The sequence below is a fragment of the Numenius arquata genome, chromosome 4 (genome assembly GCF_964106895.1).
Source record: "Numenius arquata chromosome 4, bNumArq3.hap1.1, whole genome shotgun sequence".
Lineage (NCBI taxonomy): Eukaryota > Metazoa > Chordata > Aves > Charadriiformes > Scolopacidae > Numenius > Numenius arquata.
This window is the reverse complement of record NC_133579.1, coordinates 70,280,712-70,305,485: the sequence shown is the minus strand read 5'-3', so window position 1 is coordinate 70,305,485 and position 24,774 is coordinate 70,280,712. Positions and strand designations below refer to the sequence as shown.

At 36.9% G+C, this 24,774-nt stretch overlaps 1 protein-coding gene across 8 annotated transcripts; it reads right to left on the bottom strand.

Annotated features, from left to right (window-relative positions):
- On the bottom strand, nucleotides 1-24,319 carry BRD9 (bromodomain containing 9). Of its 8 annotated transcripts, none has more exons than XM_074146993.1 (18): nucleotides 24,199-24,319; nucleotides 23,292-23,512; nucleotides 21,410-21,542; nucleotides 19,621-19,681; nucleotides 18,736-18,880; nucleotides 16,177-16,287; nucleotides 15,225-15,400; nucleotides 13,011-13,139; nucleotides 12,035-12,167; nucleotides 9,764-9,839; nucleotides 8,594-8,689; nucleotides 7,692-7,824; nucleotides 6,785-6,896; nucleotides 5,609-5,647; nucleotides 5,090-5,161; nucleotides 3,578-3,680; nucleotides 1,772-1,939; nucleotides 1-917 (listed from the first exon to the last, which is right to left on the bottom strand). In XM_074146993.1, the coding sequence occupies exons 1-18, from the start codon at nucleotides 24,269-24,271 to the stop codon at nucleotides 817-819; spliced, it is 2,082 nt and encodes a 693-aa protein (XP_074003094.1). In that variant the 5' UTR covers nucleotides 24,272-24,319; the 3' UTR covers nucleotides 1-816. The 8 variants fall into 8 exon arrangements, with proteins under 8 accessions (XP_074003094.1, XP_074003095.1, XP_074003096.1 ...); XM_074146994.1 differs by having other exon boundaries at nucleotides 13,011-13,100; XM_074146995.1 differs by lacking the exon at nucleotides 13,011-13,139.
- Between the last annotated feature and the right edge of the window lie 455 nt (nucleotides 24,320-24,774).

Below are 24,774 nucleotides of genomic sequence, written 5' to 3'. Positions count from 1 at the left end.
AATATTTATTTACAAAATATTGTAAATTCGTAACATCTGTACAGCTCACACATATCAATGGTACAAAACCCCCACTGCATCAGTACTGAATTATAAAAGTTTTATTTTAAAATTACTGAAAAGCACACCTTATCCAGTATTTTTTCTATCCAATATACATACCAAATTAAAAAATATAATAATTATTTTCTTTGTGTTTCAAGACACAAGGGATCACAAAAAAATCCATCTTTTTTAGATCAAGGGTAGGATTCTCATTTTAATGCAACTACCAAGTATTGTTACTCTCAAATAAGTATTCTCTAGAGTGATTAAAAGATAAAAATATGGGGAAACGGAAACAACTTCTACAGATTATTAGATGGGAGAAGGAAAACATGATAATGATAACAATTCATGCAGTTCTGTCACTGCTGAAATAAAGTATTTCTCCTCAAAAGATGTTCAGGTGAAGACCCGAAACAGAACTGGTACATAATTCTACCAGAAACATTTCATGACTGCTGCCATGATACTGGGAAAATTATCACTTTTTAGTTGCTATAAAATACAATTTTTTCTAACACGTTTGTTGTTTTTCAGTCAAGATTCACATACCTGTAGACAACGACCTCCCTCAACAAACAAATCAAAAGCAGGTGTTGGTACATTGCTAGCAACATGATGTACTAAGTAAGTATTATTATTTTTTTTCTTTAATCTAGCATATATAATATTATACAGAATCCTCATAGAAAAGAGGACAAATTTGAGGTTTCTGCCATGGACAAAAACATAATATAATTAAAATACAAAATACATATAGTACACATCAGATTAGTTCGTAGTGGCATTCGAGGTCTCTGGAGACTGAAGAAATTCATAGGGATCGTGAACCATGTCTTGCTGTTCTCCAACACTCAGATGAGAAGGGCTTCCTGTACAATACAGAGAAAAAATAATAAAACCTTTTAAAGTACAGAAAAATAATGGAGAGATATTTACATACATAAACAGCATGGTTATTTCACATGTTATTTTTGACTTTTAAAGCAAGACAGACATTTAAATGATATTTAAGCAGGAGATTTTGAAAAAGAATTTACTTCACTAATTTAGATCCTTTTTGAAAAAGCAGTCATTATTACATTACTCTGAGTTGAAAAATTACGCAAAACATAACTATCATCCAACCGACGTCTCCTATCTTTTTAGAAATGGCATCAAATTATTAAGTGATACGTTCCCCTATCATCTTGCGCATCACTGAATTTTACAGTTGAAAATGGAAGGCTGTGATAGAATCCCACCTCTTACTGGCTGAATACAACTATGCCGAAGTAGAATAAACATTATATGCTCTTTAGTATTTCAAAGAGCATAAATTCCAAGTGCATATAGGTATTTGCCAGTCGGTAGCAATTTACTTCACAATTACTTCTATCATGCCTAATCAAAAAATAAGTAACTACAGTTAGTGTCCTTAATTCCACAGGTCAAAAGTATGCACGCATATTTAAAAATTAACACATAGAATCATAGAATTGTCTAGGTTGGAAGGGACCTTTAAGATCATCTAGTCCAACCATCAACCTAACTCTGATAAAAAAGCATCACTAAGCCATGTCACTAAGCGCTATGTCAACCCATCTTTTAAACACCTCCAGGGATGGTGCCTCAACCACTTCCCTGAGCAGCCCATTCCGATGTTTAATACCCTTTCCGTGTAAAAATTTTTCCTAATATCCAATCTGAACCTCCTCTGCAACGTCTGTGACACAGGTAACTTTACCAAGATGATGTTGGTCTCTTTCAGAGGTATTGGAGAGGGAACTCAAATTGGATGATGGCCGGGATCCCACTCTGTCAGCCTGAGCTTCATGAAGGTCCTGCAGCAGCTTAGTTGTTTCATCCAGGTGTAAATGGTTATCATCATGATCAAGCTCCTTCTTCACTTTCCCTAAGGGCCACCAGTTACCAACCAGAAACCACAATTAGCACATGTGGATTGACTCAAATTACCAAGTCAATATAGAAAAAGGCACACCTAAAATAAATTATCACAAGTGTTGTCTATTACACAAAAGACCTCAACTTTGCATTTTCCTTTGCACTTCTAAAAGGCAACAACTGAAGATCTGTTTGCAGTTTCAAGAAATACACGTTGAAATGAATTTGGCGATACTGGAGGATGAAGAAGAGCGCCATGGGAAATGGCTGAAACTGAACTGACTCCCAGTATTTAAAGAGCTATAATAGCTTCATTTGTCTTCCTCATCTGTTTAACTCCAGGCATGAAATAATGTACTTGGTTTGCAGCAAAGAGGAAGTCAGTAAAAAGATTACTTAAATACCTTAGTTAAAATACTATTAAAATAGAACACGTAACTTATGGAGGTGAAGAAATCCCCATCACAGAAGGTTTTAAGAATAGTATCTTTTCCAGCTACACTGATTTTTTAGTAAGTCAAATAAAATTGTGAAATTGGAAAGAACTGCAGTATGTGCCAACATACGCTGTTCTTTCATCTGAAGATTTAAAAAAAAATCCCTCACCTTTAAAAAGGAAAATAAACTCTTTCCCTTCTCTTTGGGCTGTCTTCAGTGCAGACCTTGCTAACTTTGCAAGAATTATGCTAAGAAATAATGCCATAAACTCTCTCTGGAAGCTAAGTAATCTAGAAGTATGATGATTTACAGCAAGATCAAAGAACAAAAATATAAGCAGCTTTCAATGGAGCAAGAAATTCATAGTATGACTGATATGTCTAAACATTATCTATAAAACAGATATTTACTCATTTTTTACTGTACTGCAATAAAATCAGTGTGTGACACCATAATCAGAGCTTACAATTGCTTTTCAAATACTGCAGCTATGGGACAAATTCGTAGAATTTTTTTTTTTCTTTAAGCTTTCAATTACCTCAGTTATAATAGATAGTTTGGCATTTTTCACTGTCTGAATTAAACGTACCTTAAACCATAAGCAGTATTTTTTTGTTTGATAACATTTTTGAAGACATTTGACCAGCTCAGAAGCCTGCAGGGTGAACATTACTTGTAGTATTTAAAGGATACCTATCAAAGATGTGTATTTGAGACAACAACGCAATACTTTTCTACCACTGCCTTATTTGAAGCTAAAGTCTTTCCAACACCTGAAGTTTCTTCCACTTTTTGCTTTGGGATATTCCAAGTGGTGATATGATTGAGCTTCACATACTTACCTACTCTCCCAGGTATTTCAAAAGACAGCATGTGAGACAGTAACATTTCTGAGCTAAAGCTCCGTGCTGATTCTTAAAATTTACGTTACTATGAACACATAAAAAACAAGCAAAGCTATGAAAATTGTGAGGTACAAATACTTTGGTTTCTTCAGTGGTATAGGAAAAGTTAGCTTGGCTAGAACATGGATGTCTCCAAGGAAACATAGACCAAGGCGTCATTTACCTCGTACCAGCCCCAGACTTTTACCTACATCAAATGCAGACTTATTACTACTTTCTGAACACATTCTTAGCAAATCCAGCTGTTATTTGCCTAAATGGTACAATTAAAACATAATTGATGGTTTGTATATTTAATTACTTACCTAAAGAACTTAACATAGAAATATCAAGAGAGACATCTGAATACGGTTTCATAGAGAGAAAGTCCAAGTCAGAAGTGTTACTGTCTCCAGCAGATTCTCCAACCTATTAAAATGCAAGAAACAGAAAGACTAGGAATAGTGACAAACTCTGTCATCGTAACTTCTTAACGTTTAAGGTAAACGCATGAATCCATATTCTCAAAACCATGCTCCACAACCCTTAAGACTGGAGCATCCATAACCACCTTGGCTAACCTGCAACTCGCAGGGCAGCCCAAACAGACAGACCAGTCTTATGAATGGCAAAGGATCTGCAGGGCAGTCTAAGTATCTCTCATCTCATCTTCCAGGACTGTTGAAAGCTCAACATGCTCAACTCATCCCTGTCCCATGGCAGAACCCTGGTGAGGGGAAGCATTATTGGTATCCCTCATTGTGAACCACTCCCAGATCCCTTTTTCCCTCACCTTTGCAATGCAACACTGGATTTATTGACATTCTTACTATGTGACTAATAAAACCAGTAAGGTGGGCCTCTCTATACACAGTATTAGCTGGAGCTGGTCTCTTAAGTCTTTTTTATATACATTTGCATAACATAATACAGTCTGCATGACAACAATTTCACTTTTTCCATACCTTTTGCAATACTGCTGTGTAAAGGCAAAAAGTAAGAGACCAAAGTAAAAGTCATTAAGCTGCAAAACACCTTTTAACATAGTTCTCTGAGGCTGGCTGTTCCAGCAGAAGGAATAAGACGTGTGGGTAAATACACAACCAGGTATTATCTTTTTGAAATATGAAAAAGAAACTTAGCACTTTCATGAATTAACTTAACCAGTCACCCTCTAGAGAAACACAAACTTTTCCACAAAATGTAAGGAATATATATTCATTGCTATAATGTAATCCATATATTTTTAATGTGAATTGCCATGGAATACAGTGCATATCTGCTGTTGTCACAAACAATTTGCAAGATAAAACCTTTACCACTTAAATAAAGATTTGATTAGTCACTGTGAAAGCATTAGATAGGCATTATTTATCTGTACTTTCTAAGACACATTTTCAATGGATGTGATAAAACTGATAAATACTACTGTTTATTCCCACTTTTACAGCAGGTCGAACCTCAAATATTCATCATCAGTAGTCATCGAGCATCTTTCAGATTCTTAAGTGGTCTTTCTTTCTGCCTCTGAGATTTAGTTACGCATGCTGAATTAAACTAGAGAATACAGAACAACAGGACAAACAAAGCCACTAAAACAGACCGAGTGTCAGGGAATTCATGTTAAGTACTGAAAGCTTATTCGAGATACTGTAACTTCAACCTTCTACCTCAGTGCATGCATATCCTTGCACTGAAACAAAATTAATTTCTCAATCCTCCTTTTGTTTGTTTGTGTGGGTTGGGGTTTTTTTTGTTTGGTTGGTTGGTTTGGGGTTAGGGTTTTTTGTTTGTTTGGGGTTTTTTTTTTTGTTGTTTTTACACACAAACCATTTTACCATAATCTGTTTGGAAGAATCCGGACAGGTATTACGCAACTTCTGTTCTTCTTTTATGAGAACTGGCAGGACCTAAAGAATCAAATCATATTTTAGATCTTCGCATTTCACAGTTTATACTTACGTTTCCTATGAATAGTCTCAGTTTGCGTAATTTATTGATTTACCATGATCAGATTGTAGGCTACCACAGAACACTCACGTGTCTTGTGATGTTTGCACAGATCCTTCACAACAAAACAAAGACTAGCTCATCTCTAATGGGTGATCATATACATTCGCGTAAACAATTTACAACTAACCAGGACAGCCTCTTTAGGACTAACCTAACAGCCTCTTCTTTATCACAGACTCCACTTATCAAGCTTTTCTGTACTATTATACAGAACAGATGCAGATGAAACAAAACTAGGAATTTGAATGTTGGAAGCCCAGAGAAGACCACTTTCTCTCCTTTAAATGCCAAGACACTTTTTCCGGTAAAAAAACCCCACCAGATTGAGTAACAGCATAACTTACTTTAACTTCATCCAGTGGTTTGACAGGGATATTTCGCCTCTGGAAGGAAAGGACAGTAACAATTACTTCATTCACCATAGAAGAAAGATCTCTCTCTTGTACAATTTCAAGCATATTCAAACTTCACGCACAAAACGAGGCTAGAGCCAGCTAACTTTTTCACATATCTGTAATGCAACTACAACGTAACAATTACTGTTTTAAAATATTTTAGTATTATGCATTTTGACTAATCTTTGAGTCCCCTTACACTATTTCTTCTGCCCATTAACTTTATATTCAAGTCATAGATCTCAGTCATTACTTCAGAAACACCTGATTGCAAATCACTTAAGGCTGCACTTTCAGAGAGATTCATTCTCACTCAGATGTAGCAGCACAAAGTAGTCATACATAAAACACCATGGCACATCATCATATGAAGCACATTTAATTGCACAAAATCTCTACATATCCACATGTCACAACTGAATAGCATTTCTAAGTGTAAATATTTGAAAGGCATTCAGAAATTCTCATTTGGAACTATATTCATAGAACAAGGTGGCAAAATGGGAAAGGCACATGTTTCATTATAAAGCGAAGTTCAATGTGTTGTATACACGTATTTCTAGATGTAAAAGAATATCCTCCCTCTGGCCTTTCTTGTGGATGGGCGGGATACATACTAGATGAATTTAAAAGTTAGCACTGTTGGGTAATAGATACCTGTACAGCCATATTGATCTATTCTCCAACATTATTTCAATGTTCCAAATATTTAACCCTTCCACAAGGAACAGATTTTGCATTTAAATTAAGATAAAAAAAAAATCATTAACAAAAGCATTATAATATAACCGAGAAGCAGATATGCAAGTCATGACACTGAGTCACAGGGCTGCCCAAACACCATTCGGATGGTTGCCCCCTTCTACCCTTGCTGTGCTGCGTCCCCCCCACCCGCCTCTTCAGTTCTGCAGTCATATAGGGAACCACACTGGAGAACTGAACTAGCTGGAGGAAAGAAAAAGATTATTTCTCTGCTGATTAATTCAGTTCCTAATTTGGTTGCAGGAAGCCTGCACTGCTTAAACTGGCAGCAGAAAACAAAGCACCTCATACAATATTAAAAAACAGAAACGCGTCCATTCTTGTTTTGATGAATTGTGACATTTCTGTGCACGAAGGACACACCTGCTTTAGCTGATAAATAGTTTTGGAATGATCTCCACTAGTGATCTGGTCCAGAAGATCATCTACTATTTTCTTGCTGTAATTTCCAGCGTCCTTCACAAATTCTTGTAAGCTAGTAGGAATGGAGATATAAACATTACAGGAAATGTTTACTTTTGTAAATAATATTTCAACTTACAGTATGGTTTTCCCCAAATATGCTGCATTACACCTACATTTTCCTTGTTCTTTTACACTTTTATGCTTCTTCAGAAAAGCAATTAAGGCCTTCAAGATAAGTTTTTCTTTTATTTTTTTTTAAGTGGAAGTAAATGTACGTACAAACTTGTTTTTCATAGCTACCAGCAAATTTTCACTTGACCTATCATCGGTAGTGGGTTAAAAAACCACAAAAACAACACAAAGAAAAGAAAAAAGCTTGTGATTAACTCTTTCTTTCCAAGATCTACAATTTAATGAAAAGTGGATTTTCCTTTTCTAGTAGCTTTAACTGTTTTGAAACTCCTTGAAAAAATATCACTGTTTTAAAGTCACTGAAATGTTATTACTTGCATATCTAAACTAACTTACTGCTGGGTTTAAAGCAAAATGCTAAATCTTTAGCAACCTACAATATCTTGTGGTCAAAGATCCTAATAACAAGATCCTTAAGAGCCTTGCAATAAACCAGGATTACTTAAAAGTGCAGATGAAAAAAACCTAATAAATACAACACACATACCCCAAAACAAAACACAAATCACCAACCAGGATGAAAGCTAGCTTCATGTTTTGAAGTGAGTTATTTTTTAAAATAAGTTTTAGAAAAAAATATTGGGATTTGGAAGCTCCTAGTTGATGTTTAGTCCAAACTGCTTTTCATAGAATTGCTATGAGAAGTTAGGCCTTCTAATAAGGAAGCACATACCTTAAGGCACATTGTATCCCAGTTTCATCACCATACGCTGAGTACAGGAGTTCCATTTCATCCGATTTCAAATCGTGAAATATAGAGTTGTTTTGCATGGAAGGTGCTGTACTAGCACTTGTAAGAAAGGTTACTAGACAGGTAGAAGAAAGAGATGACAAATGATGAACACAAGTGTAAAAGATCACTGGGGGAGGGAGGTAAGAGGTGGAGAAAAAAAAAAAAAAGCTTTTCTTTTCCAAAACAGATATAGGAAGTGCAATGGTGTTTTTTCTCCAATTGAAATCAAGAGCAGTATCTCAACGACACTTGCAGACTCTAGAATCAGTGAAACTATTTTAACCATATAAATAAACGAACTTATCCTACTGGAAAATAAAGGATTAAGTTAATTACCCCACTCCCATAAAAAAAGATTCATCCCCCTGCCACCTTTTATATTTCTGTTTTTTTCCATGTGTCTACTTCACTGTTGTTTGCCAGTCAGTTTCTGAAGAGCAGATTAGAAACTATAAAAATGTCAATAATAGTAGAAAAAAAATTCAGAGTTTGTGAAATCCTTGTCATATGATACAAAACCACAAATGACCAAAAGGTTTTTTTCCTCAACTGTAAGTGCAGTTGCTCAGGAAAAAATTTTTCCTTCAGAAAAAATGGCATTACTGGAAAGCATCTAGTGTGGCTACAACACTAAGGCAAAACTCCTAATTATGTGATGTTTAATAAGGAAAAAAGGTCAATTTAATTAAAACTGCATTCTGCTGTAAAAGGAACAATTATATATTATACAACTAACCAAGTGAACTTCTTTGGAGCCAGGTATAATCTGAAATTATTCTGTATCAAGAAATTGCTCAAATACTTAGTTAATGCAAAATTAAAACACGTTCTTTGGCATTTACCTTTATTTCTTCGTTCATCTTTAAAGCCCAGCGTAGTGAAGCCAGGTAATAATTTGCTTGACAGTGAACTCAGATCCACTGGATGAGTCTCTTCCTCTAATAATTTGATTTAAAAGAAGATAATTTAGAAAAGCATTTCATGTTTAAAATTTATTTACGGTGAATATTTAGATTTTGCTATTATAAAAAGTTGCAGTTACGATAAAGGCTAAATGTCTTTTAATCTGTATATTTTTATAGATACAAGATCTAGGGCTTGTGTAGTTATTTCAAAGTGTACAGCAGCATCTGAAATTATTTTACTACCTGATTCATAAACATTCAAGATCCAGATACTGTGAAGCAATAAAAGCAATTTCTTTTGTTGATTAAGTGGTAGTTTGTCTATAGAAACCCAGACAGCACATGAAGGATCTTGTTAAGATAATTACCATTATAGCAATATTTCTTTCTTTTAAAGTTCTGAGAACTGCTTAATTAAATCGGCTCAAATAATTTGGAATATGTTTTTAAACGCAAAAAAAAAAAATCCCAACAACATTTAGGACACTTCCAGTTATTTTAAATCTCTCTTGCTGTTATGGAATCTAATGGTAATCACGTGGAAAGGATAAGACAATATAAATTATGTACAGTAGTAGCACAAACAAAAACCCACAGAAAGAATCAAGGAATTAAAGAAAAACAATTAAGCAAACCGTAATTAACTTAAAACTGAAATTTAGCTAAGAATTTAACTTAGGAAATAAATAAAAGGTAAAAGATGATTCTGTATTACACATTTACATAGGATCACAGCACTTTCATTCATCTTTATTTTGCCTATTACATGTTAACACTCCAGGATACTCGGAGCAAAAGTCTGTCTTCCAAGTTCTCTATAAATTTGTAACAATGTATAAGTGCTTATAATTAGATATTATTTTACCTTCTTGCTGTTAGCATCAGTAAAACAGAGCACCTGAAGAGTGAACATTTGAAAGGCAAAGAGAAACATCTTATATTGGAGATACTACATATAGCTGTTGGGGAAAATGGTCTGGGGAATAATTATTTTTTAAAAAAAACAAACCACCACCTCATCTATACTACACAGGATCTCTATGTACCTCAAAATCTGGTAGAACATGCAACATTAGAAATGTTTGCTTGAAAGATTATGGCATTTACCTTCTGCTTCTGGATCAGATGAATTTACTACACTAAATAATAAAGTCCCATCTCCATTTTTTTTCAGATAACCGATCTGTAGATAGAACCACAAAGATAGAGAAGCAATCACTCAAAACAGTCCAAACTCAAAGAAGGAGTTGCTTACTTACACAGAAAGCCATAAAAAGCATTTTTAGCTGTATTCAGAACCTGCACTCTGGTATTCCCTTTTTAATACAGAGAATCTTGAGTCACAGCTATTTATCACTGCCTAGAAAATGCTTCAGAACAGAAGACTTTGGAGTAAAAGTTTCTGTGTCACATATACAACTCCTTATTCATCATCCTAAATCAGTTCTAAAGGTTGCATCCAAGACAAAAACAATTCCATGATAATTAGGCTGGAGCCAGGCTTTCTGACTGCCAAGCCTAGAACACGCTTTTTAGAAGCGGAACTGTAACTCCTATCCACAATCTACCTCACTGTTTATTTTCAAATCTAGACTGAACTGCTTGTTTCCATAGCTCACCCACAACCTTCTCTAATTAGAAGTACTTTTGTGAATACACTATCAAATTCTTAAAGAGGAAGAACTGCTGTGACAGACCTATCAGCACACACAAATACAATGCTAAAATGACAGCCAGAGATCTGAAAGACAATAGAACACACTGGGGTCTGTGAAGATAGTTTGTTGCATCGGTTCTGGCTCTAAGCTGATGTCAGAAACTGACTACACATGAATCGCGCAAAAAAGTCTGTAACTTCTCAGTAAAGACAGAAAATGAAAACTATGCTCTCCCTAAAGAAATATTAGTAAATACTTCCAAGTAAATTGAACAATAAATCTATCTCTTATTTTGTCTTCCCGCCCTCTTAAAAAGTTTAAAACTCTCTGCATACATAAGGCCAAAGCTAATGTTGGCATATAATAAAAAAAAGAGGTGACAAATGCTGGAAAGAGAAGGAAGAGAACAATACCTTCAAGTGATGGCAAAAGTTAACAACAGGTGAACTCTAAGAAAATGTGTAAGTGCTGCCTAGATTCAGTGGGATCTGCAGCAGGTTGTCTAGCTAATTAATGGCCTAAGCAACTAAGAGATGCCCACCTAGAACAACTCTTTCTTGAAGACTGCAAAACTGACTGCATCAACATGACAGGCCTTTTTGGTAAAGCTACCAATCAGCAGAAGATTGGTATTGCTTTAAAGGCTTTTATAAAAGTCACTCTTTCTTTAGAGGTTTCAAATAGCCTTCAATCCTAGCAAGTCTTCTAATTATCCAAAGAAACAGAAATATACTGACGGAGCTAAATCTTCTCCCACTGTTCTTTGAGGCTTTACTTCCTAATGCAGTTGAGCCTAAGGTGACTGCACAATAAGGGCCATTGTCAAAGAAATAGACATTTAAGTTTGAAGACACAACTGCTACTGCTAGTGCTTCAAAACAAACGTTTCTTCTCCAGCAGTTGTTAAAAAAACAGGTGGAAAATGCAGGATGTAGGATCATCCTGATTCTTTTTTCAATTGCAGTCACATACTGCAGTATGCGACAGAATGAGAAATGAGGACAAAGTATAACGGTGGCAATAAGACTCCACATGATGCAAGGGAAACAGTAAAGGTACCTGTAGCATTCACTCCAACCACAGCGTGAAGTCATGAAGGAATCCACCATTATCACACAGCTAAGAAAAACACAGCCCATAAGCAGACAGCACTGAGAAAACTGCACTAACAGGATCCCCGAGCTACTCCTTCTAAGATATCCTTCCTTGTGCTCTTGGAACAGCACAAAAACCAAACACATGGAACAGTATCAGAATCACATTCAAGACGATCAAACCTTTGGTTAATACTGTCCAAAAAATTCCTGAATTCCTTGGCTTGCAGGAGTGGGGCAAATCCTAATAACCTTCCGATCTACACCACAGGTTTTTTTTGAGGTTGCAACAATAAGAAGAGTGTGATGCTATTTTAATCACTTTGAATGCTAAGGGTTGCAATTAAGGAAGCCAGATTCAAGACTGAGCAACATATCACTGTTTTCTGCAAGACAATTTCTAAGTATGTTCAATGCACAATCCAACTTGAGATCCATTTAGGACACCCTAGAATAAGCTTCAGTGGGAACTAAATGATAAAAAAAACAGTCATTTTGGTATTCCACACAGAGCATACACCCTACAAGTTAGCATCTCAGAAACCGTAATGCTGCTTCCTAAGATGAAACAAAGCATTCGACAGTCAGACATAAAATGGAATCGGGAACTTTGTTGTGCAGTAGACCTTGCTGTTGGGTAGATATCGATTGATCCTATCCCGAGCTTCATCTGCTGCGTGTTCCACTAGTGCCAGGACATGTTCTTCAGCAGTGCTATCTGTCAGGCTGCACGCATTTCCTTCGGGTTCAAATATGCAACTAAGAAAGAGAAGAGGAGCAGCTGTAGACATTAAAAGCTAAAACAAAACAAAGGGCTGCATTCTGGGTTTGCTAAATAGAATAATCAGTCCCACTCCTCTCCCAGTGTCAGTCTACTTCAGATTTAAGCAGAATTATAATCATATTATTAAACTGAAGTTTTGCAGCAGAAGCTGACAACTACCAAACTACTGAACTTCCAAAATGTAATTGTTTCTGTACCTTGATGAAAATAAAGGAAGTATTACAAAACAGAGATTGGGACTAAAATTGCATTTATACAAGGTGAATGCTGCATGAGTCCTTAGTCTCCCACATGCATGAATATGCTGTTTTGACAAATTCCAAATAGAAAGATGCAGAAAAAAAATTACATGATGAGGGAATGGAGACTCTGTAACTCTAATATGAGAAAAAAACCAAAACTGTAACGGCTGCATTTACGAGGATTACGTCGTTTAGTTGCTTGTAGGACACTGCTCCCAGTCTAATAGGGAGTCCTTTAATTCCTATGTTTGTTAATATGGGCAATTAGTATTCCTAATCAGTATCAATCACACCATTCCTTCTCATTGATATTACAGAATTTAACATTTATCTTTCAGTAGATCCCTTTTCATTAAAGCACCAGAACAATAAAGAGTAACAAATAAGCATACCTAAGATAGAACAGGACATATCTTAGCTTTTATATAAAAATCAGAGAAAGGTAGTATTATAAGGGGAAGTGTGAAGATATCAGTAGGATATGGCAGTCTTCACTATATTATATATTTAAAATAAACTTTGTACATCAAAATCTTTCAGGGCATTATATGGACATTAGACACCAGGGCCAAACACCTTAGGTAATGGGTAGAGCATCTCCTCACACCAAATCCATTTCTCTCTCCTGGGGTATCTTCTTCCATTTGCTTAGCTAAGAATTTCTCTCTGTATAGAGATTCAGATCCGATACACAAGAAAGTTTTGCTATTAAAGACAATAAAAAGATCACAGGATCATACTATTATGAGACAAATGTGTTATACGATTTTTGTTTCATTGAAAGTTTAAGAAATTGTGTACACAGCAGGAAACACCTCAACAACTGGCACTTTGTATCGCAGTCTACAGAATACAAAATGGACAAGAATTTTGAGAGAATGTTCAGAAGGTTGCAACATCCTGGACAGAATTTTCAAAAACTACTTAGATATTAGGATGTCCAAGTGATCCAGTCACTTTTAAACTACAGTACAGAAGTCTAAACTGCTTTAACACTTTGCAAACATTGACTTCAACTCTTTCTCTGTTTTTAACCGTGAAACATGAAGGCAAAAATATCTGTGATTCTCCCCCCAAAGCTCTTGCTGTACATCAAAAAGACTAATATCTATCCTACTGATGCCAAAATACAAGTGCTTAAAAGGTCGTTAATTAGAAAAAACAAATTAATTCCAACTACTGAAGGTACATAAACATTGAAAAGAACAGGAAATTTAGACCACAACTACTTGCAAGGAAACTGGCATCAGGATAAAATTCAAGGTCAGTTATTTATAACTATCTGAGCTGTATGTTAGGGCAGATATTAAAGACAAAGCAGTACTACATTGCTTGCAGTCTCAATTTCTTGCTCTATTAGCTATGTGTATTTGAAGATGAACTCACAGAAAGTAGCAAAGTACTTGCTTAACATAAACTCCTGTAATGGAGTTTATGTAAGAATTAATCATAAGAGAAAGTCTATTATTCTACGCACCATAGAAACCAAATCATCCTATCTTTCAAAAAAAACCCAAACAAAAACCAAACCACCTCCCCCCAATCGAGTCTTGTTTACAGAAAGGCACTTTCAGTTAATTCTTAAACAATGAACAAATTACACTTTGACAATTCTCCATGATACAGCAACAGGTATGTCTCTATACAGTAAAATTAGAGTAGTTCCAGCCAAAAAAATTACTCAGTTTAAAATTATTTTTGAAGATACATGTTTCAGTCTCTTATTTCCACAAAACAACTACATTAAAATACTGCTTCTTCTACCAGACTTTAAGCACGATTTCAAAAATGCTTGAAGTGTAACAAAAAAATATGTGGCCGATTAGAACTCGCTTTAAAGAAAAAAAGTTCACTTTTAACAAAAAATGAGAGCACATGAACTTGAAATAACAAGTCATATTTCACTTTCTTTTTTTTTACTTTGGATGTTTAAGAAAGAAGTCTGCAGAACATACCTACATGATCAGATTTAAGATATAACTACTAATGCTCTGTTACGGTTTATTTTCATAAAATTCCAGTTGATAAAATGCTCTACAATTTAAATTCGACACCTATCCTAGGATGTCTATGTAAGAACACTGAACAACATACTTTGCTTGTAAAACACAGTTCCTGCTAAAATCATAAAATAGAAAACAAAACCCTTTGACTAAAATTAGGTTTTAGCTATAAAAACAGGACTTTGTGACACGGGAGTGCGTTTAGCTGGAAGACAGCTATTGCACTAGCAATATATTTTACAAAGTAGCTTAATAAGATTTAATTTGGAATATGTTATCATCTGCTCCAGAAATAATCTCCTATACCTCTATATCCTGCCAGATAGGACTAAAGTTAAAAAAATCATTTAGTGATCTGGGGCCACTTTGCCCTCCCACAAAGATTCTGTTTAGATTTTGATACACTCAATCATTTGGGGGGAGAGGGAAGAAAAAAAGAAAAAAGGATAAAATGCATTTGTATTTATGATTATGTTAAAAATGAAAGAAACATTTCAAACCATCACAGGAAGAAACTACTCATTATTTGATATAAAGAAGGATAAAAAAAAATATATATATACACACATTAACTGCAAGCATTTTATAGAATATGCAGTCATTCTTTGAATTGTTTGTTTCAAGTTGGGAATCACTGGGTTATTAAACTACTTCTATAAATAAACAAATTAATAAAACTGCCCATTTATCCACAAGGAGAGAGGAGGTTTTTTCCTCAATTCTTTGCTGCTGTCTAATACTACAAAAGCTGCAACAAGCCAGTAAGCATGCCCATTAAAACCTTTACCTAATAACTTCCTTATTTTGCTTTTTGGATTTCTTGGTAGTCTCTGCTTGTACAGGAACAACTTCAGGGACAGGTTCCTCAACTGCTGTGTCTTCATCACCCAAAAGAGCTGCCTGCTGAGAAAAATCCATGTCCTGCATAAACGACATGCTGCGCTTCAAAGCTAACAGCCGTTCCTAGAATCAGAAAGGACAGAGCGGCAGGGACTTAACCTTTCCCTCATAGCCAAGATGCTATGATAATGGGATGGGATGGGAATGGCCATGGCCTTATTTTGTTCTTAATGCCTCGTTTCCAATGGCGATGCAACATGATTTGGTCATGGTAGCATGGCATCAGAATTTCTGCAGCCCAACTATCAAGAGAGAAACAAACAAACAAAAAACTGCATATGCAAAGACAACTGCCTATTTTACACAAAACTTACCATAACTGCAAGACATGCATGCACACACACACACACACACAGAACAGCTGACCAAAATAACTTCATTTTACAAGCCAACAACTGTATCTGAGTAAAAAAATGTGTTTGCACGCGCGCATTTGTGAAACACCTGAAACTTCCCCTACACCCACCACCTTCAAAAACGAAAAGCTTTCTTGTTCATGCAGAAATAAAACTTAAATAAGATCCTGTTTTAAAGTTTCAAGCAGAAGCAACGCTTTACAGTTGGGTTTTATATTCATGGATCTCAATTGCTTCCACAGAAGCCAGTGGAAGAAGCTCCTACAGACTTCAGTGGTGCAAATGAAGTTGAGAAATAAGGGTGCAGCTATAACAAGAATGCTATCGAGTCCTTAAATATAGCAGCACTAACAGGCACTGCTATTACTAATCACAAATGGATGAAGTAACATTTACCATTGTTATTAATTATGTTCCTTTTAAGTGTGACCAAAAAAAATAACCCAAACAGTTTCTGTTTTTTGTTTTTAATAGGTTTCTTACTTTGCTCATCATCTTAAAGCCTGTGTGCAGTATCTTCTTGGCTAGCTTGTAGTAAACAGTATCTGGTCTGTTGTAAGTCATTGCATTATCACACATCAGTTTAAAATCTGCCTGTAAAATACAAAACAAAGGAACTGTTAAAATTTCAAACTCCTTTGTTAAATGACTGGAAGATGCCGTTCCATCATGGCAGCTCTGTGAAGAACAAAATAATATCTTAGCAACAGCCCCATGGAGTAAATGCAAGCCGAAAGGTAACACAGAATTGCAAAGGTTTGAACCCCTTTTGCTTCCTCAAGATGTTCAGTTTTGTTTGGAATTGGCTTTTTGGTTATAAAAAACCCCAACCTTTTCCCTCAATGCCAAATATACTATTTCCTCCATGTGCAAATGAACCAAACAGAAGAAATGGAGAAATTAAGGAAGGCACCAAGGTAAGTATTTTTGGTGCTTTTCCCACCTTCAAAATCAGAACCGAATTGAGAAATACAAGGACATCAGAAAGATATGACGTGTCTTACATATAATTTTAATTCTAGTAATTTAACCAATTCTTCAGACACTTGCACTTTAATTAAATAAAAAGAAAAAAAACCTTCAGAGCACAAGAAACAGCCTTCTAGATGCTTATCACATGCAACAAAAGAATCTGATTTCGTGTTCTCCTTTGAATGGTTATCTGTCATAAATAATTTCAAGTAATTCTTACTAACGCAACACACTCCACTGTAAACAGAATTAAAAAAAAAATTTGTTGAAGACTGCAAAAGCTTTTTTAGGGTGCCTTTTTTCTAGTCACATGCTAGTGATCTGTAGAGTAAAGCACAGAAAGCATTATTAGAAGCTTTACGAAACATTGAATTAGAAAGGACATGATATGCCTCTGAAAATCTCTGAAGTTGGCAAATCAATAACCAAGAATCATGCAGTAGTCTTTCCAGGCAATTCTCAAATTGGAAGGTGACATGGAGAAGCAAACTACGAGCTGAGAAGCAGATAAAGAAGCCCATGTGAGCTATATATCTAGTGATGGCCTTTGAAGTGCTGCAGAAAAGGGCAGAGAAGAGTCTTTTGCTTGTCCAACTTTGAAGTAGACCCTTTTTTCAGTAGCAAAACTGAGGAGTTTTCTGCAGCAATTTCCCCTCTTCTAAATGCAGCAAATGGTTCTTGCAGCATCTACACTTAAGACAGATGATTTATTGGCTTGCAATTAGCCTCAGATAGCTGTAATAGGTATATCAGAAACGAAAGATACCCTTTGAGCAGGCCTTGTTTTAGAGGTCGAAAAGCTATAAACTTCCTTTCTGTATCACACAGAATTACAAAGACATAAGCATAATTAGGTACACTCGTATGTCTAGAAAGGGAGTTCAACCTCTTTGTAAGATGGACAGACTTCTGGCAACTATTTATTGCTCCTCAGAGTACCAGCAGAAACCAACTCCTCCAGAAAAAAAAGAATGTGTCAGTATAAACAGTAGTGAAATCTTTTTTTTGTTTGCTTTTTTTTTGGTTTTGTTTTTTAGGTTGCTATCCTGCCAGTTTCATTATTGCAACCTTGCATGTAACTAAGTAGAGCCACAGAGCTCCCATTCAAGCTTCCTTTTTAAGTTGCTGAATAAGACAAGCCAGCAAGCCAACAGAATTTACAGACCTGACGGCACTGCTGACAGCAATGCTATTATGAATCCTTCTCTACTATTTCCTATAAATCTCTATACCTTTTTGGAAAATAAAGCCTACATAACAAAACAGAATAATCTTTGCCAAAGCACCTATAGGAAATATAAGCCATTCCCTGCTCACCTTGCTGGACTTTTCACAAGTAATCAACCCCGAGGAGCAAGCCAATGCTCTCTGATAAGTCTACTGTTAAGCCCCCTAGAAAACAATAATACTGAAGGCAGCTAACAGAACTTCATTAATCAGTTACATAAAACTCCTTTCCTTCCATAGGCTAGTAATACTATGAAAAGATTTCTTACTGCATTATGTGTAAAACCACAATGCATCCAATAAAGTGTTACAGCAACAGCAATACACAAAACAGCTAAGGCAAGTTGATAATGAACTTGGCAAGGAAGTTTCTGCCAAAAGACCATTCCATATGAAGTTATATGGAAAATAGGATAAGTAAAGATAAAAAGTACATAGCTGTTATTGAATCTTGCACAAAATGCTTCAGTATATCCAGAGTTTTCTTGCAGACATGTCAAAATTGCCTTTTAATCAATCTAACCGGGTCTAGAAAGAAAAAGGAGCTCCAGGTTCTTCAACCACTTAAGTCTTTGTGATAGTCTTACTCATGTTTATGTCTAGCAGCATGAATTCCATAGAATTTTAGAGCATGTTCTTGGTTTCCACAGTAATTTGTAGTAGAATCTGACAAATCTGACAGTGAAAAATGAAGCAAGAAACCCATTCTAACACACAGAATATACAAAAGTGCTCAGTTATGAAAAAATGGATATTAAAATAATTGTCAGAAACACTTCTATAGTTAAAAAGAAAAGTTTCTTACTAAAGAGTTCTGAAATAACTAAATCTCTGTCAATTCACCTTGAATTCAGTGACTGATTTGTATTCATTAGCTGCAATTTTTTCCTTCATCGTACCAAAATCCATGGGATGCTTTATTATCATGGAATATCCAGGAGCAATGGCATCCGTGACTGGAAAAGCAAAAAACCCGTGAGGATCTTTCCTAAAAATAAAAACAATACATTTAGATTTATATCAGCAAACAAAGTTATCATCAATTAATGGTATGAAAAGAACAGTACTACTTAAAAAGAAAAAACACTAAAAGTACTCTCATAAAACAGAAGCATATTTGAAAATTTTCCTGATACAGGCAAGAATTTTGATTACACATACATAGACTTTTTTGAAAAAAAAAAAAAAAAGGAAATTGAAGTATTTTGTTTATTGTTTCAGGATGTTTGTGGTTGTGGTTTGGTTTTTTTTTTTTTTTTTAACATGAGGTACAGGGTTAACATCTTATGGAAAACAATAAAATAAAAAGCCTGACCAAATTAAGAGTTCTATCAAGTAAGCAGGTATAAACTTGCTTTGATATCTGACAGAGGACACATAATACAACAAAATTTCATGAGAACAATTCAGACTTTTAAATTATTAAAATTAATAACTGTTTTTAAATTCCTAATCTAAGTCATTAATATTTAATAAATTTATAATGGCAACATATCCTCTGTACAAAACACTTCCCTGCCAAAAGCTAGAATTGCATAGTTGGTAATAATTTTTCTCAACTAATTTTTTAAACGGGTCTGACATGATGGCAAACGTTACCAAACATACCACAGCCATTCTTTAGGCACCATTTTCAAATGGGAAAACAGTAAAAGAAGTTGTGAAGTAACACATATAACTATGCACTAGACACTGTCGACACAGTTGCAGATAAAATATTCTTTATACCTTTGAAGCTGTCGAAGGAAGTGTTCCAGTAATTGCTGGATTGGTGTGCTCTCATTTTCAGCTGCAGTTTGAGACAGAAACACAGGAAAGTGCAATGAAACAGAATGTAGGTATATTTATTTATTTAAAAATATAAATACTAAAGAGAAAATCTTAACTACCAGTACAGCTTGTATCGATCTGAAGGTCAACGAGACATGGATTTCAAAGCTGAAGAACATCAGATTTCTAAGCATACAGTCACTATTTCTTCTCCTTTACTACTCACTGAGTTTTAATCACATTAAAAACTAGTAAACTTTAAATCAGATATAATGCTAAGTGTAGTAGTCGTAAGAAAATGTATTAATAAGGTGAAAGTAAGGTGTTTCGATTTTTACAGGAAAAGTGAAACTTGGTTGCTCAAATACTGCAGCTGGGAAATCCACATTCTTACAACATGTTATCCGTGCAATTTTAATGGTTTTTTTTACCATAACACCCATGCACTTAGCTTCTCTGAATCTTTTCAATCAAAAAGAAAAGTGACAAATAGTTGCAGATTTGCTGGCAAGAGATGTACTGATTACAATTTCACTTCCTGTACAGATTAAGCAATAACACTACACACTAATTACCTGTTCCATGCACATACTTCAGAGAGACTGGCTTTAACGTGAAGTTTTAAAATCAAATGCAGTAGCATGCTGAAATCTAGAATTAAAACTCCAACTCTTCATGATAATAGAGAGGTATTTCCTTTCTTAACCAGAATGGGTAAGAATTTATATGCTTTCGAACGACATTTTCCAAGCAGATGAAAATGGAAGCTTTGTCAATGTAGATACCAGTTTTCAGCTTGTCGGTTTTTTCAAGGCTCCAGACTACCCAAAGACATAAGGCTTTGACCAGAAAACTTCAGTTACCCCTATTAGGTCACCTTGACAGTTGATGGACACCATTCTTCAATTAAATACGTAGTCATAACTTGAAAATTCCTCAATAAATTATTTGACCAGTCAACGGGCAGTGTTTCCAAGACAAGACTCAAAATATTCCTGAAGATCCAACTTTTTGCCACTAAATCCCATTCCCAGGCATACGTGTATTGAGGTCATGATGTATTTGAAAATTCTTGTAAGTAAAAGTTTCCACTAGAAAATGCTGAGTTTTAACTATCAAGCAGTGGCTACAGGTAAAGAAACCATGGCAAAATCTGAAGGGATTAAACATGCAGAAGTTACCACATGCAACTGACAGGTATTTTGGCTGGTGATGGGAATTAAAGACGATTGGTAAATGAAAGCTAGGGAGACTATGGTCTTTAGAGACACCCTATCACAACTTACTGCCATACTTTTGATGAAAATAGAGACACTAAAATTAAAACCCCACATAGGTTATAAAAAAAGACCGTAATAACAGCCAAGCAGTCTCCACAAGATTTTTTCCTTTGAACTGAGCAAAATTTAGTTTCAGACATTGTGAGCATTGTTCTGTAAACACTGAGGAAATGCTGTGGAGAGGAACTAGGGGAACACTAGGCACTTTTACACTAGCTTTGTTCTGCCAAGTACAGGACCCAGACACAGACATCCTTGGCAAGTTCAGTCACATAAAAACAAACCTACTAAAAACCAGAGGCAGCAAGAGGAATACTGATATTTCAGATACCGGAAAGTGGGAAAAAAAAGTCTCTAGATTTCAGTAAATCCTCATGGAAATTTTATGTTTTGGTACCTTTGACAAAAGCTTTGTTGTGCATGCTTGTAAATACACCCAAGATGATTTAATTTTTCACACTGCTCACCTGGCTGAGTTCTGCACGCTCTGACAGGACGATCTGGAGGAGGTTCAACCTCCACTTTTTTCCCAGGATCAAAGTCATCAGTTTCTCCTTCAGTGTCACACTGTTCCTTCTCCCTTTTCCTCTTTTTCTCTTCCTAGCATAGCAGGAAGGCGACAGATTTTAGAAGAACGTACTTGGAATGTGCAATCCCACAAACTAAAAGGTTAGAGACCATGATTTTTTGTTTGGAAAACTCAACCTGTATCTGAGTCATAATATGGTTTAAACAATAGTGCATACACTCTCACTATCACTGTTTCAATTTTCTTCTCTGATTAACACTAATACTGCTCACCTTTTGCTTCCTTGCATTTAATAGACTACTGTTCTACCATTAGTTACTGTACTTTTACTGAAAAGAATGTTAAACTCTGAAGCTATTTATATATAAAATCGCATGATAATAAGCTACACCAGAGAGCAAAAGAAGTTACTATTCAGTAAAGAACAGTCTGTAGCTCTGCTTTGATCAATGTATTTTTGCTGTTTGGTGCACTAAATAAGAATCAATAAAGTACACGATAATTTAGGAAGCCTACAAAAGAACCACAAGAAATGCTCTGTAGCAGTGCTGGTAATTAATGATCTCTTTCTGAGCTTCAAAGCAAAGGCATGCCTGAGTCATTCCTATAATCTTACAGTCATTATTCATGTTCGCACAGAAAAGCCTACTTTCGTTAACCTTGTTTAGACTACAGTTTTGTTACTAATCTATCTATCTATTATCTTCTCTGGCATGCACTAATAATGAAGTGCTGTGAAAAAAAATCCAAACAACCCCCCCCCCCTATTTAGCAAAGGCAAAACAAATAATTTGAATTTATGCTACAAGGTCTCGTCTTAAACAGTTGTATTAAAGACATTTCAATTCCCAGCCGTACTCTTAACTGAAACATTTGAAAATGTTTGTACAAATAAAGTTTTCAACTGTCTGTCCTGTATTCCAGAGCTTCTGTACGATCCTACAAGATACATCACTTTCAAGTAATAAAAGCTTAACAAATAAATCAATTCAAAATGACCAATCTTAGCCACCCACACATACAAAGTAGTACCAAAAAACTGTCACTTGAGAATGGTAAAAGTACATGACAGAAGAGAATTAAAAAAGCAGAGAGGTCAGAGAATCATTAGTATGCAAAAGAAATACTAGCAAAATGAAATTGTACAGGTAACTGTACCATCAACGCCTTCTCGCTGATCTCAGTCTTAGTCCTAAAGGTTCAGCAGAGACAACTAAGGTGACCACACATTTGCTACTAACAAAGCCACAAAACCTTGCACGCAGGTTACCCTAAACAAGAGCCAACAAAACTATGGTCCCACCGTACTCAACTCAACTCAGATTTCAGAAAGCTGTTTTCAGTAAAGCAATCAGATTTCAGAAAGTTGTTTCGAGTCAACACACTGATTTCAGTGTCCCATAACTTAGCATATCTCAGAAACAGAAATACAATCCAGATTAATCTGAAAAGCTGAGAATACCCTCCTCAAGTGGTAGCAAAATAGGTTTCTGATCTGAAATACAGAACATCCAACTTAAAAACAGAAGTATTCATACCTACAGACAAAGAAAATGGATATGAAAAACAAGCCGTTACAACAAACAAGCTTTCACTTTTTTCAAAAAATCATCACCAGGATATCACTTTTAAAGAAATAAACCAACACACACACACACGTGGGTTTCCTACTTTTGTGAAGTGCTGTCTCTGAACAATAGCTTCTTGCAACAGTGATATTTTATTTTTTTTAAATGGTTCTGGTAGTCTACGCCAGATTTTAGATGTTAAGCAAGCATGAAGAAGACTGGTATGTCTGAATTCTAAAAATCGTAGCTTACCTTTCTCTTCCTTCTTTCCTCATCATCTAGATGCTTTTCTTTTTCCTTCTCAGACTTCTTTTTCTTTTTTTTCTTCTTTTCTTTATGTCGTTCTCGCTCATGATCTGATCGGTCGTCATAGTAACTAGAATCATGCCCCGACCCAGAAAGTTCAGTCACTTCACTTCCTCCAACTTTAAGCACCAGCTTTAAAGGTTTTTCCAGGGGCTTATCCACGTAATCTAAATTTAAGAAGTAAAACATTCATAAGTGAAGGTGGTAACGTACAGCAATTACTGATGCTTCTTCTTGAAATACTGTTGTCAAGAACTTGCTGCAGTTTGAAAATATATGCAATGTATTTGGAGGGAATAATAACAGCATACTAACAAAGCCAAGTTAAGAAAGTGGTTCAGCATATTTCACATCATTGTTTTCCACAAACATAAGGAACTAACTCCTCGGCTTTCCCTGAAAACATCCCAAGATTCAGGTGAAATCAAGCGCCGCTTAACCAGCGCAGGAACCGGAATCCATCAGTAACAGCCATTCGAGACACGGAAACGCTTGGGGGTCTCAAAACACCCCACACCACCGGCCCCGCATTCCCCCTACCCCTCCTGGGCCGCTTCCAGACGCGGCCGCCTCCCGCCTCTCCTCTCCCGCCCCGCGCCGCTCAGCAGCCCCGCAACCCGCCGCCTCCCTCCGTCCCCGCCCCTCCCGGACAACGGGACGGCGCCGGCGGCCTGGCCCCGGGGCGCTCGCCCGCCCCCAGCATCTCACACGTTCAGACAAGGGCCTCCCCCTCCAGGCGCTCCGCTGCGACCCAGCCCACCGAGAGGCGCCGGGTCCTGTCGGCAGCCATAGGGAGGTGGGGTAGACGCGTCCCCGCGTACTAAGATGGCTCCGTACCACACCCGGTTCTTACCGCTGTAGGCGGTGGCGGAGGCTGAGCGCCATTCCGCCTTCTCTGCCTTATGTTTCTTGTGCTTCTTCCCCATAGCAGAGCCGGGCCCCACCAGCCGCCGTTTCCCCTCAGCTCCCGCCGCGCCGGAAGCGCTCGGGGCGGAAGGACTCCTTCCCTCTGCCGCGGAGGAAGATCCGGGTCAAGGCGAGGGAGGGGCCGGGCCTACGCTCGCCAGCCCGCCTTTTTCGAAAAGGCGGCGGCGGCGTACCGGTGCCTCAGGTTCTCTTCGCGCTCGAAACGGGTCTTTTCTACTCTCTGCGCGGCGGGAGGCGCAGCCCTCGGGGTGCTGAGGGGATGGAGGAGCCGCTGCCCGGGCGGGCGATGGCGGCGCGTCGTTCTCGGGGCTGCGTCTGGCCTGATGTGTTCCAGACCCCTCTGTGGAGGCTCGCGGGTGGGGAGGGTGGGGCGGGGCGGTGAGGAGGGGGCCGCCCGTGCTCGCGACTGTGCTCGCGACGTGTCCCGTGGCTGGCGTCGCCATCTCCTGAGGGAGGGAGGGAAATGCCGGTCCCCACCATGGGCAAGGGGGCACTTGGACGG

Excerpts from the sequence above, each read along its gene's own strand:
- BRD9 (XM_074146993.1), bottom strand. The coding sequence starts at position 24,271 with ATGGGGAAGAAGCACAAGAAACATAAGGCAGAGAAGGCGGAATGGCGC. Across the intron at positions 8,690-9,763 it reads ATCTGATCCAGAAGCAGAAG|AGGAAGAGACTCATCCAGTG; the intron begins GTAAATGCCATA and ends TCAAATTATTAG. Across the intron at positions 918-1,771 it reads AAGAGACCAACATCATCTTG|GAAGCCCTTCTCATCTGAGT; the intron begins GTAAAGTTACCT and ends TGTATTGTACAG.